We start from the raw sequence: 18,957 nt of genomic DNA, 5'->3' as shown, positions 1-18,957 counted from the left end.
CATTTTTTTTAATTCAATTCTAACATGGCCATGGACATTTATCTCCAAATATAAGTACTTGTTTATATTTTAAAATTTTTCCCCAGGATAGGGGCACCTGGTGGCTCAGTGGGCTAAGCATCCGACTCTTGGTTTCGGCTCAGGTCATGATCTCAGGGTTATGAGATCAAGCCCCATGTTGGGCTCCATGCTGAGCGTGGAGCCTGCTTAAGATTCTCTCTCTCCCTCTCCCTCCGCCCCTCCCTCCTGCTTGCACTCTCTAAAAAAAAAAAAAAAAAAAAAAATTCCCCAGGATCAATACCCATCTTTATATGACTCGATACGGTTCCTAATAAAACCAGGGAGAGCCAGATGAAAACTTTTAGAAAGCATAAGCATTGGAAAAACTACCATAATCCTCCCATGTAATTCAGAATGAAAACAATACCAATTATATCACACACCATTATTTCCCTTTATAGTATTATCACAAGTATGAAAAATACATGATTTTGACCAGTGGTCTCTCCTGCTAAACTTTAAGTTCCATGAACACAGGGACCTTGTCCATCTTATTCACAGTACCAGGCATATATTAGGTGCTCAATATTACTGGATGGATGGATGGGTAATCAATATACCAAATGTGAGAAATGAAGAGAGAAGAGGAAAACCGTTAAATACCAATCCTCCAAACACCAACCCACCTCCTACACCCCAACTTCACACCTGACAGAACTCACACCCATGCCAGTTCCATTTATTCTTCATACAAATTTTATTCATACAGTTTTATTTTTAAATCATTTACACATATTCATACAAAGAAAAATAAATTTCAGGATGGAACCTTGGGACCATGGTAGTTTAAAAAAAATCTCTCTGATCATTAGCTACTGAAGACAAGGCAAGAGGCTTAGCAGTCATTTCTGGGGGTTGGTGTATCTCCCCATGCACGGGACAGTTAAGAATCCAAGCTGCTCCCTCAATCTTCACTTTGTGGAGGTAATATGGGGGAAGGGGATTTTTCAATGCTTTCCCCTAGAAACATTTCAAGAAGTACAACAAAAGGCTTATGGTAACACTGAACTGCCTCTTTGCTAGGAATTTGGCAAGACTGTCATTTCTGAACCAACTTTCTAGAAGAGTTAACTCAATTCCTACTCGCAGGCCTTTCTAAGAGGAGGGCTGGCTGCACTCACCACACCCCCAGCCCACCTGCTCTGTCCTCCCACCAAAGGCCCCAAAACAGAGCCCTTAATCTGACCCTATCTGGTCCCTTCTAGGTTCATTCCACAAATATGCTATCCCCCTACCCCACACACAAGCACTCTGTACAACTGACCCCAGCAACTCCTAAGGACCCCTCAATAATGACGCCAGCAGTAGCGCATGCAGCATTGTACCCAAAGACTCTGAACTACAGCCAGGATGGGTCCAGGAGCAAGAGAACTATGAGGACCCCTATCAAAACTCAGCTCTGCTGAGCCAAAGCAACATTTCAACCCAACAGGCCAACTCCTAACATCCCATCCCAGATACAGTCATCACAGAGGTGCACGTTAGAAGAACCTGCCACACACAACGCCCAAGAGAGCTGTACTATCATCAGTTCCCAGTAAGTGGGAGAAGGACAGACATTACAAATGTGGTAGACCCTATCAGAAATGGCAGCTGATGACAACAGTTACCCTCTATCTTTGGGTCTTACCCAAAAAGCAGCACCAAGAAAGGGCATGATGAGCAGAGAGATCTGTAGCTGGCTGCACAACCCTTGAATTACCAAGGGACTCAGAGACAACACAGCTCATTTTCCTACAGTGATGTAGGAAGAACACAGACTACCCACCCCTATGTTGAGGCAGCTCCTGAGAGGCCATGCTGCTTGTGGTCATCAGCCCACCCCCTTAGTAGGCCCATTTGGGGAGAGGGAGTCACATCCAGAGCAGGGACCCCTCCAAGCAGACACTCACAAGGCAGCCCATCCCACTGTCACTGGGGCAGGCCAAACATAGCTAGGAGGGTGGGCAGATCCCGGGCATCGGCTGCCCCATAGGCATCACTCTGGCCTAACATGGACAATGCCAAACGCAGGGTGCTCCAAATATTCTCCGACATGGCGCCCCCTTCACCCCGAGGGCCCCGGCTTTTCCTCTGCATGTTCAGGGCCTCCAAAAAGTGCTCCACAGCCTCCCTGTTGGGAAGAAGAATGAGAGCTGGTGAGCAGAACATTACTGGAAGGAGGCAGGTCAGCTGGCATGGGGAGATAGCTGGGGCCGGTTAGTCAAAGAGATGATCAGAGAATGAGGAGCTAGGGTCAAAGGCAGGGAGAAAGAGTTCATTCATTAATTACTCAATAGACGCTCTCACCGGTGAGCTCCGAGATTGATGCAGCTGATGCCCAAGTTATAGCGGGACCGTATATAGCCAGGCTGTAGCTCGAGGGCCCGACGGTACGCAGCTACTGCTTCTTCACTCTGGTTTCCGTTGGCCAGGGTGGCCCCTAGCTTATTCCACAGCAAATAGTCCTGGAACAGAGATGAAGAAGGGTTAGAGACAAGAGCCAGGCTCCAATCCAATTCCACCCATTCCTCCCCGGGTCACCACTCTGTTCAGCTAATACATGTTACTATCCCTTCCTTTCTCCTCAGCTGTTCATTGCGTGACACAGTGTAACTGCTCTCGTCTCATGCAGACTCCCCGCCGTCCAGTCCAGGTGACCCTGTACTCCCAGCCTTCTTTGCCCAATTCTCCCAAGGCAATCAGTATATGGAACGGAAGCTCCCAGGACCCCGAAGGTCCCAACAAATGATCCTTCAATAAGATGCAATCACGTCCTATTTCTGTTCCTCCCCTGAGGCTCACATTGGGACGAATGCTGAGGGCAGCTGTGAAACAGTCCACCGCCTTGTCATACTCCCCGCTCAGGTTGAAAAGGACTCCCAAGCCACACTGCACATCCGGGTCAATGGATGTGGGGTCCAGGCGTACAGCAGCCAGGAAGAGCTCTTTCACTTCAAGAAATAGGGAGCTGCATAAATAGGAAAGAAAAAAAATGCAAAAATAGGTGGATGGATGTGTCTATATTCCTACCCTTCCAAAACAAATCCTTAATTAGTCACTCATATCCCCAAGATTCATCAATCTATCAGTCATCCTCCTACTCTCAAATTTCACTTTAGAAACTGTTTTTTCTATTTCATCCCAGCACTGCACCATAGAATGCAGACCTCCTTCACATGCATCCTGGGTTTCCCATCCCACTCTGAGGTCCTTGAGTCTCAATCCATCCAAGCTTCCAAAATCAAGGCCCTCCGCCTACTGGAACTCAGGTTACCATCTATCATCCCAGGAATCCTTCACTCACTCGGACAACAGAGACCCCAGGATGCGCTTGCTGGGGCCCTGTCCTGGCCCCCCAGCCCCTTCTTCACCGCGCGTGACCAGATGGGCATAGGCCGGTGTGTAGCGCAGCCAGTCTCGCAGGGTTTCACAGGCCTGTCGCTGCAGGGACTCGTTGGTGAAGCTCACAGCCAGCGCCATCAGTGCCGTCCGGTTATCAGGCTTTAGCTCCAGACACCTGTTTGGACAGAGGTGGGCAGAGCTGGTATGGAATACAGAGTCACAATGGCCTCACCTGCCAAATCCCTCAGATTAAAGATACAGAGGAATCCTCTACATGGAAGTTATTGAAAAAAATTACAGATATGAGAAGGGGAATGTTTTAGCAGCCAAGGAATCAGTGAGGGTCCCACATATAAAATTAAAAGCTGATGAGGAATGGAACCAGGTATCTCCAATTCACTCCAAACCTTAAGAGTTTCACCACAAGAAAACACTCTTGCTAGTGATCAGAAAGAAGACAAGGATCTGGGTTTGGAATCCTATCATTCTAAAGGCTATTTAGAGAGCCCGGGAACCACCTCACCCCACCTTTCATGTACTCACTTCCGCAGTGCACTGATGGCTAATAGTTCTTGTTCATTCTCTGCTTGGGTGGTACCCAGATACTGCCAAGCCTAGAGAGAAGGTGTCAGATTCCATTACTCCTGCATTCACCTTTCCAACCTCCCTTCCTCTGGCTTCTTCCACTCACCATCTCACTCTTACTCCCCCACCCCAGGCCATCACCCAGGCCCTAATCTATCTGCACTACTCTGTGGGGCTTCCCTCAAAACTGATGGAAGCCGTCTCTAATACGAAGTCAGAGTAATGAGTCACTCACTTCCATGTGCTTAGGATCCTGCTGCACAGCTGCCTCAAAGAGCAGCACAGCATTTGGCAGGTCCCCCTCCTGAAGTCGCCGGAGCCCCTCCTCATAAGGCTGGGGGTGGTCACGCAGGGGGTTCTCCTCCTCAAACTGGTACCCCTAGAAGGAAAGGAAGCCAAGTGAAAACCTGTCTAAGAAAGAGCCATCACAGTCAAAGCAGCAGGAATGGGAGATGACAACCAAGACAGAGGTGGAGAAGTTGAAGACCTCCAAAAAGGTATCTGAATTAAACGCTGGCAAGTTTTCCATATTAGAAAGGAGATCATCTATGACTACAGTAAATCCATTCAGTATCATGCTCATGCTGCTATCTCCTGAAAAACTAAGCAAGTCTACAAACTCTGATCCATGCTGGGAATAAGCTAATTTTAGGAAGTCCTTAAAGGCCTGTATTTCCACATCCTTGATTCTCACCACTGGACAGAACACATTTCTTACAGGATCTGCTTAAGATAAGCAGATCTTATGAGATCTTATCTTATGAGATAAGCTCTCCTTAGCTATTCAAAGGGCACTTCTTATTTTTCTACAACAGTGTGAAAATGAATAATGGAAATGCCATTTGGAGTCAGAGGCCCTACCACTCAGATGCCACTCTTACCTAGCTCACAGAATCACTGTGTGCATTGACTGGATAACGTGTGTTGAAGCACTTTGAAAATCTTAGTTGTTCCCTAATTGCACTCTTAAAAGTTACTAATATTAATCTCTATCTGATAGTAAATGAAAGCTAGATCCCAAAATCCTGACGGCAGAATATGTTTCAGAAAAACACCATTCTCTTCTCGCTGAGGATTTCTCATTTAAGGAAAGAATTATGATGCTACGTGCAAAGCTTTGCCTACTGCTATTTCATGTTAGGCAAAGAGGTAATAAGGTAAAATGGGAGTCACTAGGACAAGCAAATAAAATGTTCTTTTTGGGGAGTAAATGGTTACCAACACAAACAATATACCAGAATGAAAACAAGATGCAAAATACCAGGCAGAGCCCTTCTAAATAGAGCTAAGGACACATAAGAATGAAACCACACATAATACAGACATGAGCGAGGCCCTTTTTCATTATTACTGTGGAACTGCTAAAAAACTGGAAACACTTAAATCTAACCAGCCAAGTTCTAAACCATGATAAGTCATCAGATATAAATTATCTGTGATGAACAGAAATTAGATAATTACAATGGAAGTCTAAAAAGCAAGACATATAATAGGAGATGGATTAAAAATAAATGTATTAAAAGTATATTCATGTTGAGAATAGGTAAGGTGCCTGGGATATTTCTGTACAATATGAAAACTTAGAAAATGACCCTAGACCAGGAATCAGCAAGCCTTTTCTGTAAAGGGCCAGATAATAAATAAATAAATATTTTGTCACAACTACTCACCTCCACCTTTGGAGAGAGAAAGGAATCACAGATAGGTAAGCAAATAAGTATGACTGTGTTCCAATAAAACTTTATTTATGGACACTGAAACTTGAATTTTATATAATTTGCACACGTCACAGTACTTTTCTTTTTTTTTCAACCATTTAAAAATGTTAAAACCACTATCAGTTCACAGGCCAGGCAAAAACAGGTGGCAGGCCAGATTTACCTGCGGGCCATAGTTTGCTGACCCCTACCCTAGACTATCAGTTTCCAGAAAATAAATCCCCCCGCATTCAATCTCAACTACTATCTATTATCAATCCATGTTTTAAGCCACCCTGTAGGAAAGAGAGATCACTGTCATCCGTAACACAATTTCCTAATGAAATTAATTCCTGCCTCTCAGAGCTACTGAGAGCATCAAATGAGAATATTCACCCAAGTCTTATTACCAAAAAGCAGAAAATACTCTTCATAAAATGGTTATTATCCTGAAAAGACAATGTAACACATCAAGGCCATCAGGTTGCAATCACAATGTTCTCTAAGTGCCCTCTCGTCTGTGCTGTCTAGCCTCCTTGCTGTTTTATCAATTGCTGATCAGAGAGGAATTTTTCACAATCAGAGTACCTGCAGAAATAGGAACAAGAATATGCTGGAGGAAGCTTCAACAGCCCACCAAAGAATGGGGCATGAGCTTATGATCGCTGTTGCAACCTAAAAAGTCTAATCTGAGCCGGTCATTAGGTCTGATCCACTGTCTGGTCTACTCCAAAATCTCACAGGATCACACAGCAAGAACAGGATCACTACTAAGAGTCTGCCCATCACAGAAACTTCTCCTTTATGCTAAAAGGATACACTATCTGCTTGAGCTACACATGTTGTCTTGAAAATTTAAGGACCATCCAGTAAAAAATAGCGTTTTCAGAGACCCATGAATTTATAGGACAATCAGGGTCAGATTCACATTTAAAAACAAAGAAAGCACTATTGACATATAATTCAGTAATAGTTAGCACAAAGCCAGATAAAATCTGTATTGTTCATTATTAGTGAGCAACAAAGTATAGCACATTTCTGTGGAACATTAATACAAATATTTCTAGTTCTAAATCTGCAATATCTCAAGGTATCAATGATATCAAATAGGGTTCAAAAATCTAAAAACATTAAGTTTTGAATTAAAAACTTTATTCAAGGGAGACGAACCATGAGAAACAAACTGAGGGTTCTAGAGGGGAGGGGGTGGGGGGATGGGTTAGCCTGCTGATGGGTATTAAAGAGGGCATGTATTGAATGGAGCACTGGGTGTTATACGCAAATTATGAATCATGGAACACTACATCAAAAACTAATGATGTAATGTATGGTGATTAACATAATAAAATAAAATTTTAAAAAAACAACTTTATTCAAAAAAATTTTATTCCACCTAGCAAGTCATTAACATGAGAGTAAAAAATGTTACTCATATAAAATCAGTGCTATGTCTATATTTATCAAAAGCACAGAAATTTTCATCTAAAATTTATAATTTGCCATTTGTAAGTTGATAGAACCTATGCAACTTACCAAATTGCTAATACAAATTAATAAATGTATTATCTCCAGGTATTTCCTTGAGTTCTTCCTCCTCAGAATTCTACAGAAGAAACTCTTATTATGGCAAAACACAGGGCAGGATCAAGTAAGCTGTTTTCTATTACATGTAATAGGATAACTCATAAAAAATCAGATTGCAATAGTAAACAAAATCCTATTTTTCCCAGTACTAAGTTTTTCATTGGCTTTCAAATGCTAGACTTTTTCAAAGTTTTCTTGAACTTTACTCTTCCTTATCTTTGCACACACAGCTCCCTGATGTCAAGATCTACCTCCAGCATCCTGCTTTACATCTCAGGCGCTGGTTTTAGCCCCAGAAACCTTTCCCAACCAGATCTGAGCTGAGAAGAGGTATCGCTACTCACCTCCTCAATTCCTGTTTTGCTTCTTTCAAAACCCAACAATTCTCTCCCTTCCACCTGATGCTTCAACTCAGCAGCTCAATTATTAACCACATCCCTAAATACCCTACAACTTCAAAGTAGATTTTTTTCTACAGTGATACCTCTGAAATAGCATATGCTTCAAAGTCTATGCTATATACAAAATTAGATCATCTTTGACCAATGACTACTGGGAAATTTTCCTAACACTTTAATATAATTCTTTGCAAACACCCTAAATTGGCACAAGTGGTCAGTACTTAGAGAAACAGATCCAAATTTAAAATAAATTTGTGAGTTAAAAAAAGTCAATAGATATTAAGATATGGAGACAGAGAGATAGTCTACCAATTACCACTCTCTAGGAGTTACCGATCTCCTCAAAAATGTTCTCAAATCAACCTCCAAAGCAGAGCTCCTTCATCTGTGTTCTGAATGCATCATGTGCAAATCTATGTCACAGGTATTATGTCACCATCTTATCGTTATTTGACAAGGACAGTCTATTATTATTAATCTGTATGTCCTAAGAATAAAGCATACCTTCAATTACTGAAGAAGAGTGGGACAAGAGAATGATTCAGAATTCCTTTCATAGAAAGGGGCTCAAAGAAGTCATTACTTGAAAGTAAGTACCCTTCAAATTCAGGATTAGAGGAGAAACAACAAAACAAGGAAACCCTGCCATCTGAGCATCGAGTTCTTACCTTATCGTAGGAAGCAGACGTGAGGTCATCATAGTCAGAAAGCCAGGGGTGAGCCTCAGCGTCCCGTTTCGCCATCTCCTCCAACTCTGCCTGCAACTTGTCCCAGAAATCGACATCAGACTGTAAGGAAGGGAAGGCAGGTAGAAAAAGGAGATCCATCATGACCGCCCCACCCCACCCTCAGCACCACTCAGATGGATCCCTTAAGGCAGTAAATCTTAAATTTCAAAGCGTCCAAGAGCCCCTGAAGAGCTTTTTTAAATGCAGATTCCTAGATCCTACCCCCAGATTCTGATTCTGCAGTGGAAGGTGATGTCCTGGGATTTGCATTTTTGGTAGTTACCCACCCTACCCTCAGCAGTTCTGACACAGAGGGTCCAGGAACACTAAGGCATACAATGTTCATCATCTGTGATGTTCCAACACCAACTCTCCAATGGACTGTGTTCCCTTGAGGTGTCTCCTGTGCTACCTGCTCTCACCTCTATAGCTGACTTGGCTCGTTCAAACTCCATATCAAGGGCAGCTGTGTTTCCTGGTCTTGTGAACTGGTCAACCCAGGCCTCTGATGTACCCTGTGACAAAGAAGGATGGTCATACCACCGCCAACTTTCTACTGACTGAACACCCACTAAACACCAGCAACCTGGACACTTCTGAGAACAGTCTCAGAATCTCTTTCCCACCCACTCAGGACCTGGATGCTACCAAGACAAGCTGGCAATAAAATCCCTTCCCCATCTGGGACCACTGAACACTGAACCCAAGGCCTGGGGCACCAGCCAGCTCTGAAGTGGGACTGGGAAGTGACAATGTCCTACCTGCTGCTGTATAAACTCTGCTGCCCACTGTTCTGCCTGAGCTCGGCCCGACCCTGCACCGGACTCCAGGGACACCTGCCCCTCGCCAATCTGCCGCACGAATTTCAGGAACTGGGGCACAGAGACACACATAGGCCACTTGGGAGAGGACTTCCAGGTGTGCACTCTCAACCATGCCCAAGAGAAGCCTGCACTTACCCCTCCCCCTGACCATCTCTAGCTGCAGACAAGATTTGCTAAAGACCCTGAAAAACGTCGAGAGCAAAAAGAAAGGGATTTCTGGCCTTAAAGATTTGAGAAGACACAGAAAAGCGAAAGGGTTAGTATGCAAGGAAATGAGGGAAAGAATGTTGGAAGGAAGAAGCAGGATCCTAAGTCTCTGTTCTCCAGACAGGAAGGAACGGACTTCGGATCTTATTTCCTTCTCTTTAAACTGGGGTAAGAGAAGCTAGACTCTTGATTTCCAAGACCAGCTCTGCTGGGCAAAGCAGCAGTGGGATGTGGCTCACCTCAGAGTTAGCCAATTTGGGGTCATCCACCTTGGCCACAAAGTCACTGGCTGTGTGCTGCAGATCCTCCTCAGGATGATACTCATCGTACCTGGAACAGGTAAGGACAAACTAGCTCCACCCACCAGTCTGCCACCACCTTCCCACACTATTCCCTACTCCCAGCCCATGGCAATCACAGTTGGGGGGGGGGGGTGGTGACACGACTCTACTCTCTCATTGAGGACCTACAAATTCCAATTTACATTAAAAAAGGACACTTGGGCAGAAGTGGCAAAGCACTAGCTACATTCTTTTATCCTTCCCATTCCCAAGCACCTGTTTGTAGAGAGAAGGCATACAGTAGCAGCCTCCAAAGTAAAGAGGGAGGGGGTGCATATGGTAAAGTTAGGAACTTCTGATTAGGACACTTAGGATTCTTGACTCAATTGTATCTGAGACAAATTTCTAGGGGTAATAATACAAGTGGGAACCTTAACATAGAAAATGAGGGGACTGCAAGTGGGTTTGAGAATGTAGATGGAGGAGGTGAGGGAGGCTGGGAAAACTATCTAGTACTCCTTTCACAGGGATCCATCCAGGAAGAAGTAGCTGGACTCACCAGCGATCCGTGGCTGCTGTTCCCTCAGGCTCTCCCAGCCACAGCTTCTCCTCTGACTGTTCCAAATATTCCTCAGCCCAGCGGGCAGGGGACACAGACAAAGGATCTGCAAGGAGCAGAGGTGGAGAAATCACACAGGGCTCAGTGAGGGATCAGGGAAAGGGAGAGTATGACACATACTCAACTGACCCTCGTACCCAAGCCAAAGCAGAGCAGATCCTACTGAATCCCTCAGAGACTCCTGGTCAAAAGAAAACACTACTGAATTCTCAATATGCAACCCACTTCCAAGGGGCCTGGGGTGGAAGTTTACAGAGCTGGAAACGAGAACAAATGAGGAAACTCAGGAAAGGAGTACAGACCAAACCCTTTTGCTTGAAGTGCCAGAGACTTCAAATACGAAATAGCAGGCACTTAGGGCCTCCAACTTCCGCAAAGGTACTGCAGACAACTGGTAAGGAGCTAAGGGAGAACAAAAGAGGCCCTGCTCCTTAACCAAACCTCTGGTCCGTTCTCCATTGACAAAGTTCACCCTCTCCCAGGAAAACAAGCCTCATATTTCATCTTAATATAACTACCTAGAGAATCTGAGAAGCAGAATGCTGGGCTAGAATTTAAAAATACATTGGTCCACTCCTCTCATTGGATGTCTGTTCCATTTTTTTAGCTGAGATGTAACATGCAAACATGAAAGTACATACAGTGTACCAAACATAAATGTGCTGCTTTATTAACTCCTACACATGAATACACTCAGATCACCACCACCCCGATCAAGACACAGAAGGTTTATAGCTCTCTCACAGGCTCCCTCAGACCGCCCCCCCCACCCCAGGAAGAAACACTAGTCTGACTTGTCATTTTTGATTCATTTTGAGGGCTATGTTTTTAAGTGTAATTCTAGAAATTGTCTCAGAAGCTCTAGTGACAAAGGGCGCCACTGCAACATAATAAACATACCAAGGCGACAGATGGAATGAGGGCGCTAAACCCTTTCTCAACCTCCAGGGCTTTGTCCTGTACTATTTTGGGGCCGGAAACAAACCCAAACTAAAACAAAACAAAAGCATTAAGACATTGTTCAAAGGTGCCCTAAAGAATGAGTAAACACAGAGAAGACAGGAGCCTGCGGTATGCTTTCCTTCTGCTCTGCATCCATACCTTTCCACATCAACACTGAAGTGGTCATCCTATCTTTGTCCCCAGTTTAAAGATCTGTCATTGCTTTTAACATGAGAAGGCAGATTCATCCCCTCAGTATTAAATATGTAACAGAACTGTCTATTCTATTTACCAAGACTTTGCCTGAACAATTTCAACAAAGTAAACACAACATCTGAGAAAGTAATGTCAAAATCTGAAAAAAAAAAAAAAAGGATCCCCAGACTCTCAAAATACACCTAATTATAAATAATAAAAATTACTAATATAATAAAAGATGTGGTTGATGATTTTTTTTGATCATACAATCCCTTAACTTCAAGGACTCTCAATATTTTTACCCAAATTCCCTCACTAGTTCTTATAGACAACATTTCTTTCCTTTGCCCCAACTAGACTGTTGGCTCAAGAGTGGAGACCTAGTAAGGAGATACTTAATACTTAAGTAGACATTACAATGCCTCCTGGTCCCTTTGCCCCATTCTGTTGAAAACTAGCCACCCCTCCTCCTTACTCTCCAGTCACTCCTTCCTCTCAACTAGAGGATTTTGCAGAAGCATACTCTGGCCACAAGTGCTCCTCAGATTATAGAGAATACTGTTTCTGTGAAATGCTCCTTTCAAGGACAAGAAACAATGGAAAAAAATGCAAAGCATCTGGACTTTAAAAGAGACACGAGGCAGATTAGACAAAAATCCCAGAGGTGAGAAAAATCATCCTCAAATATCTGTAATCTGGTATTTGGCCATATTAGCCACAAACCTCAGAATTTTCTGGCATTGGGAACCTGCTCCGACAAAGGAGTCAAAATGAAATGACCAAAAGAATTCTATTTGGCCTTCACGCTATTTTTTGAGAAATTCTTACAGAAAATCAGATCCACTTGGGTACCTGAGATTGAAACAATTAAGACCTACAGATGGGAAGGGGCTATCCCGGGTCACATAAATTAGTAGAGTGAGAACCAACAACCTAGATACCAAATATCCAATTCAGAATGTTGTCTTACTTAGTTTCTCATTGTGTGTTCCTTGGCACATCTAGCCCAAGCTCCAAAGTCAAAAACTCAGAATTTCCCACCCTTACCTAACATAAAGGTTTCTGAGTTTGCTAAATAGCCCAATGGTAAAGAATGTAGGTTCCAGATCAGCCTACCAGGCACTCAAATCCCAACAACACCACTTATTCACTGTGCAAGGTACTTAACCGATGTTTCCCTTTCCTTATCTATAGAATAGAGATAATAATAACTACCTCATAGGGATTCTTGCAAAGACCAAGTGAGATAATGCATACATAAAGCACAGAGTAACAAATGTTAGTTATTATTATCATTACTGTCTGCTCGCAGCAAACCCATACCGAAAGTAGAAAACATCGCGATGAGATGGTTACTCGTTTTCTTCCACGGCCTCTTCTGCTGCCATTGGGGGAGATCTATTGCCACTTATCATCTGCTACTGCTGCCTACCGCCTTTCCGAGGAAAGTGCAGGTTTCTCTCTTAAGATTACCAGAGGAACCTCACACACCATGTTAGCTGAGGCTGTCTAAATTCAAAACCCCTTAAAGATGTATTTCATCCCTACAGCACAAGATGTAGAATTATTTGGCCCAGGACACTCAGGGGCAGGGGTCGGGGGTGGACTGCAGACTCAAAAATGAGCTTCATGGGGCGATGGAGTAATTCTGTAACTCGATTGTGGTGGTAGTTACACAAATCTACACACATGATAAAGTGGTATAAAACCATAAACACACACACAAAGGCATGTAAAACTGCTGCAATTTAATAAACTCTGTGCATTGTACCAATGGCAATTGCCTGACTTTGATACTGTACATAAACTAACAGTTACGCAAAATATTACCACGGGGAAAACAGTAAAAGATACACAGAACTTTCCTCTACATTTTTTGGCAACTTCCAGTGAAACTATAATTATTTCCAAATAAAACATTAAAACAAGAAAAAAAATGAACTGTCAAGGCTCCTTTTAAACTTGAGTCTAGAATCAGAACAACAGGGATTTGAAGATAATAAAGATTTAAATATAACCTCCTTTCATCCTGAAGTCTACTTATCCATAAAGCAATAGGTAACCTGTATCATCAATATAATATCAGCCACAAACATTATGAGGATAATAAAAAATGATCAGAAAATTAATTTCCTTTAGCTTTCTCCCAGATCTCAATTCAATAAATACTGAAGGTCCATACAAAGCAATAACTACTGCAATTGGCATTTTTATGAAGGCAGACCCCAAATAGCTCAATTTCCCTTTCCAGCTCTCCATCTCCCTGCCTCCATGAAGCAGGCACAGTCCCAAAAGAATGTATAAAACAGAAGAAATCTCCCAAAGAGGACTTAACAAGTAAGAGAGGTCCAACACATTTTTCTAAAGTTGTTTTTCATTTACAGGTTAAGGAAGATTTCACTGATTGCAAGCAATTCTGGTAATTATAACAAAAATCTCTTCAATCTCAATGCTTATCGTAGCAATGACTTTTTTTTTTCTGAGTTCCCAAAAATGACAGATGCCCACACATTACAAAAGTCGTCTCTCTACGATAAGGAGATCGCATTTAAATCTAAGGTTTGTATGAAAAACTGAGTTTGTCTGGTGGAGGGTGTTTGTTACAACTCAGATTTTCACTTGAGGCAGTTCCCCGAAGAAGATTCTCAATGATAGCATAATGGCTCTAAGTATGGAGCCTAGAGTCAGAAAGACAGGAGTCCGAATGTCATCTCTGTTACTGAGTGACTTTGAACAAAGTATTTAACCTTTCCAAATCTCAGTTTCCTTATCTATAAAATGGGGAAGGAATACCTACAAGGTAAGTGTAACTGTGAAGACCAAATGAAGATTATAAAGTGCAAAGTACTATTAATGAAACCAAGAATATCTATTATTCTACCTTAAACTCCAACTTACGGGTGGGAAAGGTAGTCATGATAAAAGAGATCAACAGCTTTTATTAAAGATGAGTTTTAGTTGTTAGATTTGGGGTTTTTTTCCCTAGAGACGGAAAGCCCTATTTTTAGAGAATAAAAACAATGGCGGAAGAAAACAATTAGGTGCCATTAATGATCTCAGGAATGTTCAAGAACTATGATGATGGGGATGCCCTGAGAGTCTAGAATCTTTATAACTTTGTCCATTTGTATCTCTTGTTATTCTTAATTTCTTAAATTGGAAAAAAGCTAACAAGTGCTTCTCTTTGGAAGCAATGAGGAAGAGGAAAGCTGAAGAGAATGTCCTTCCCCCATTCCCCTAATCAGACAGGCTTGGGGGAGAAGAATCAATCCCAAAGGACAGGATGAGCATGGACACTCTCAAAGACGGAGAACTAGGCTGGGACCCTGAAGAGCTTCGGGTGCAGGCCTGAGCACCGTGGTTCAGCCCACAGGGTCTGGAATCATTCAAACCCAGAGTCAAATCCCAACTCCACCACTTACAAAACTGTATCACCTTGGGCAAATCACTTAATCTTAAATCTGTTTTCTTATCTATATGCTGGGAATAAAAACAGTAGCTACCTCAAGAATTCTCATGGGGATTAAACAGATAATACACTGAAAGCACTTAGTACAATGCCTAGAACATAGTAAGTACACATTGGCTATTATTATGAATATTTATTATTATCATCAGGATACGGTCTTTGCCCTCTAAGACCTCATACTTCAAGCCCTTGAACACAATTCCATTTTCCAAGGCCCCAACTCTGTTCAAGAGGACTTTTATTTTTTTAAGATTGTATTTATTTATTTGTCAGAGAGAGAGAGAGCACAAGCAGGGGGAGCGGCAGGCCCAGGGAAAAGCAGGCTCTCTGCTGGCAGGGAGCCTGATGTGGGACTCGATCCCAGGACCCTGGGATCACAACCTGAGCCAAAGGCAGACGCTTAACCGCCTGAGCCACCCAGGCGTCCCTGTTCAAGAGCACTTAATGCCAGAATCCCACTGGCTATGCTTAGTATTTCTTCCCGAGCAACACTGCCGTGCATCCAATCCGTGGATCCTCACCACCAAACTACAGCAGTAAAGTTCCAGATAACAAAAGAGTACCTAACTCCTCGTGTTCTCTCTCCTCATCCTCTCTTACATTCTCTCTTTAAGTAGAGATATAAATAGATACATAGATATAATCTCCAAAATCTCCTACCCAGTTCAAACCCAGTCCCCTCTTTCACATTAAGTTTCAATAACTCCCTATTATCACCTAAGGGAAGTCAGGTTCAGTGCCCTAGAGAAATGAGTCAAGAGTCCAGAAAAGTTATAGAAGCTGAAATCGCTCTATATCCTAAGATGAACTGGGGGAACAAAATAGAACTTTGCCCCATATGAACCACTTTAGGTTTACCCACGACAAGCCTCACCTGTAACTTCAGAGATGAATTCCTGGGACCAGTCTGTCTCATTATAATCCTGAGTTACATCTACAGCATCTCCAGCTGCAAGAAACTCCTGGGCCCAGTTCTCAGACAAGGCCAAATCTGCCACACCAGGAGCTTAAAAGAAAGAGAGAGAACTAAGAAAAAAAAGAAAAGAAATGCATATCATTCTATCATGCCTCAGGAACCCTGAGTGCACATGAAAACACTTTGTCCCTTTTGCCTCCTTCTGCATCTCAGTTCCCTAATGCCAGCAGCATCCAAATATGGAACCCCCTTGGTCCTATCTGCACAGAAAATGGTGATCTGCCCTCCCACCAGACTCTGGACCCACCTCTCTGGGGTGCCTGGCGGAAGTTTGACTGTTCAATCTCCTGCATCTCTGCCAGGAGGTCATCCATCTTGAAGGTCTGAGGGGCACGGGATACAAGTGGTGCATTCTGGTCCTGAAGAAATTCAGCCACCAACTGCCAGGAGAAAGATGATGAAATGAACTCAACAAGAGATAGGGCCCATGAACGGGAGACACTAACATCAAACACGAGGAAAGGGAAACACAGAAACTACAGATTTGGAAATACTCAATGAATAGATTTCTAAGAACAAGCAGGAGAAGAAATAAGGCAAATCTCATTTAGTCAGGAAGCTCCAAAGAGTGAAATACAGATGAGCCAAGTTTAAAGTAAAAACACAACAAAAGAAAAATGAGGCAGAAGAGACTGGCATGTTTACCTCATCTTCAGAGGCTACTCCCAAAGGCTTAGAGACCTAAGATAGAAAAGAAAGGGAAGCAAAATGGTACAGTAATGAAGTCCACAAACACAACTCAGTTAAACAGGAGTTCAAATTCCAGCTCTAGCATTTAGAGTGACCTTGGGCAAGTCACAAAATTTCTGAGCCCTTTTCTTCACCTACAAAATGACTGCCGTCACCTGTATAAAGATGTACAATGCTTAGTACAGTGTTAAGTAAACACTCATTAAGTGATAACTACTATTATCTGCAACACAACAGAAAATGCAGTTATCCCAAAGTGTTCAACTGGCCCCTCCATCCCATGCCACCACTTGAGTTTTCTACCTCAAGAACACTCACCGCCTCAGAGGCTGGGGTTCCTGGGGGCCAAGGGCCAGACCTCAACCCCTCCTGCCGAAGGGCCTTGTCCTGGGTGAAGTGCCCGGCCAGCTTCATGAGCGGGTTGGCACCCCCGCATTCGGCCTCCACCAGCTCCCGCATTGCCATGGTGACCGCCAGCTCACTGACGGGCAGAGAAGGTTTGGAACTGAGGTCCCGCTGCCAGATCCTTCCCCAACCCACAACTCAGCCGGTGTCTGGGGGGAGACGGGCAGACGTCTGTCCCAGGTTGTTAGCCACTCGCCACTCTCCACCCCTGTGCCTTTTGCTATGGCCCCCACCTCTGCCAGGAGTCCGAGAGGGGGCCGGTGCCCTCCTGCCGCCCCCCTCAAAGGCCACCGCTTTCAGCCTGGGCCTCTCCAGCGGCCTCCACGACTGCGGTCTCAGGCGGCGGCACAGGCCGGCAGCCGCCCCCCACAGAGGGGCCTGGACCCCAGGGCACTAAGGGGGACAATTCCGCAATTGGGCTGTACCGGGGCATTGGACGGGTAAGGAAGAGTGGGAACGCCGCCAAAACGTAAGCCCAGTCCCCCACACCCCCCGTCGTCCGGCCAGCTCCGCGGGGAGCCATTCCTTCCCCGTAAGTCACCTGAGCCCCTCCCCCCCATTCGGCGCGTCCCGGCCCACCCCTCCTGAGCTCCAGACCACCCATTTCCCCCGCCCCAGTCGCAGCTCCAGCTCCGCCCCCGGGACCCGCGAGGACCAGGCCAGGACGGGGGAAGACCGGGAACGCGTCCTCGCGCCCCCTCGGGACCCTGCGCTCACCGTCGCGCGCCGCACCGCACGACCCGCGGGGCACCTGGTGCGGGCTGAAGGGGGAGGGGAAGGGAGGGGGCGGGAAGCCAGGGGCGGGGCTCGAGCTTAAAGGGGCCGTGGCGGCCGCGCCGCAGTCGCTGCCCTGCGGAAAGCAGTTTGTAGGGGCGGGGCCTTAAGACGCCGTGAATCTTAAAGGGGAAGAGCGCCTTAAAGGGGAAGTCTCGGAGCAGCGACGCTGAGGGCGTTCAAAAGGATCACCGACGCTAGGACAGGTTTGATGGAAAGCTCAAAGGAGAATGGAGCTAGGAGGGGCTTCCTGAGCTTTGAGGGAAAGCCAAGGGAGCGTAATCCTGGATTCAGCCCATCCTGACTCTTCCTGGCGGCACATTGTGACCCAAGGGGATTCCCTGCCCTTTCTGGGCCTCAGTTTCCCCTTCTAAAAAGGGGCTGGCTAGTCTTCCTAAGCCCCAAAGCAGGTAAGAGAAAGTCCCTAACACGGGAGTTGCAGGGGTCAAATCCGAGGCGTTCCTCAGCCCTCTAAGTATGTCCACTTCCAAATTGCCCCTAGTGGGACATCGTCACAGTCTCCTTGGAGACAGAGGCCTGCCCCCAGTCCCTCTCCACTTCTGCGTAGTGGGGAAGATAGCACTGGATGATGACAAATTCCGGAGACTAAAATAGGGTCCAACGCATCCTGAGTCCTCAGGCTGGTAACACACAGGGAAGATGCACAGTGAATCACTCCTCTCCCCTCCTTCCTCCACCCGTGGTCAAGGTCACCATGGTGGCCGTATTCCCACTGCTCCAGACTGGGAAACACAGACATGATCCAAGAAATGACTTTTAATCACGGAATAAGCCTCGGGTCCCACCATCTGCCACAGCATTGGCTCTGATGTCAAACTTCAAGGTCACCAGGAAATAAACCCTTGTATCTCACCTAGCTCCAAGACCAAGGGAACCCTGGTGCCACAAAGAAGGGCAGAACGGGGCTCAGGGCTGCTGGTAATTGAGCAAGGATGGGTTAGTACCAAAAGGACCGAAGCACCATCCCAGCCCAGGGTGCAGGAGAGGAGACAGGTAGACAGCAGGTGGCGCCCTGGGCCAGGCTTGTTTCCCGGTTGTCCAGCAGATTTCAAGGGTGTAGGCCCCAGGGGACCAGAGAGGCTTGGCTCTGTAAACTCTTCCCTGGGAAAGTAAAGAAGCTGCTCTGACACCTCAGGGGAACAGAATGGCAGGGCAAACCTGGAGATTGTGCA

The 18,957-nt window shown here is 45.0% G+C and overlaps 1 protein-coding gene across 5 annotated transcripts; it reads right to left on the bottom strand.

Annotated features, from left to right (window-relative positions):
• Positions 1 to 738: 738 nt before the first annotated feature.
• On the bottom strand, positions 739 to 17,782 carry PEX5 (peroxisomal biogenesis factor 5). Of its 5 annotated transcripts, none has more exons than XM_032390917.1 (16): positions 17,708 to 17,782; positions 16,904 to 17,066; positions 16,541 to 16,576; positions 16,143 to 16,275; positions 15,794 to 15,925; positions 10,251 to 10,356; positions 9,650 to 9,740; positions 9,141 to 9,251; positions 8,802 to 8,894; positions 8,320 to 8,439; positions 4,205 to 4,348; positions 3,928 to 3,998; positions 3,347 to 3,559; positions 2,845 to 3,010; positions 2,350 to 2,507; positions 739 to 2,173 (listed from the first exon to the last, which is right to left on the bottom strand). In XM_032390917.1, the coding sequence occupies exons 2-16, from the start codon at positions 17,048 to 17,050 to the stop codon at positions 1,972 to 1,974; spliced, it is 1,923 nt and encodes a 640-aa protein (XP_032246808.1). In that variant the 5' UTR covers positions 17,051 to 17,066; positions 17,708 to 17,782; the 3' UTR covers positions 739 to 1,971. The 5 variants fall into 5 exon arrangements, with proteins under 5 accessions (XP_032246808.1, XP_032246810.1, XP_032246809.1 ...); XM_032390919.1 differs by having other exon boundaries at positions 8,320 to 8,415; XM_032390918.1 differs by having other exon boundaries at positions 16,904 to 17,139; positions 17,708 to 17,774.
• Between the last annotated feature and the right edge of the window lie 1,175 nt (positions 17,783 to 18,957).

The sequence above is a fragment of the Phoca vitulina genome, unplaced genomic scaffold (genome assembly GCF_004348235.1).
Source record: "Phoca vitulina isolate PV1807 unplaced genomic scaffold, GSC_HSeal_1.0 scaffold59, whole genome shotgun sequence".
Lineage (NCBI taxonomy): Eukaryota > Metazoa > Chordata > Mammalia > Carnivora > Phocidae > Phoca > Phoca vitulina.
This window is presented reverse-complemented; position numbering and strand designations above follow the sequence as displayed.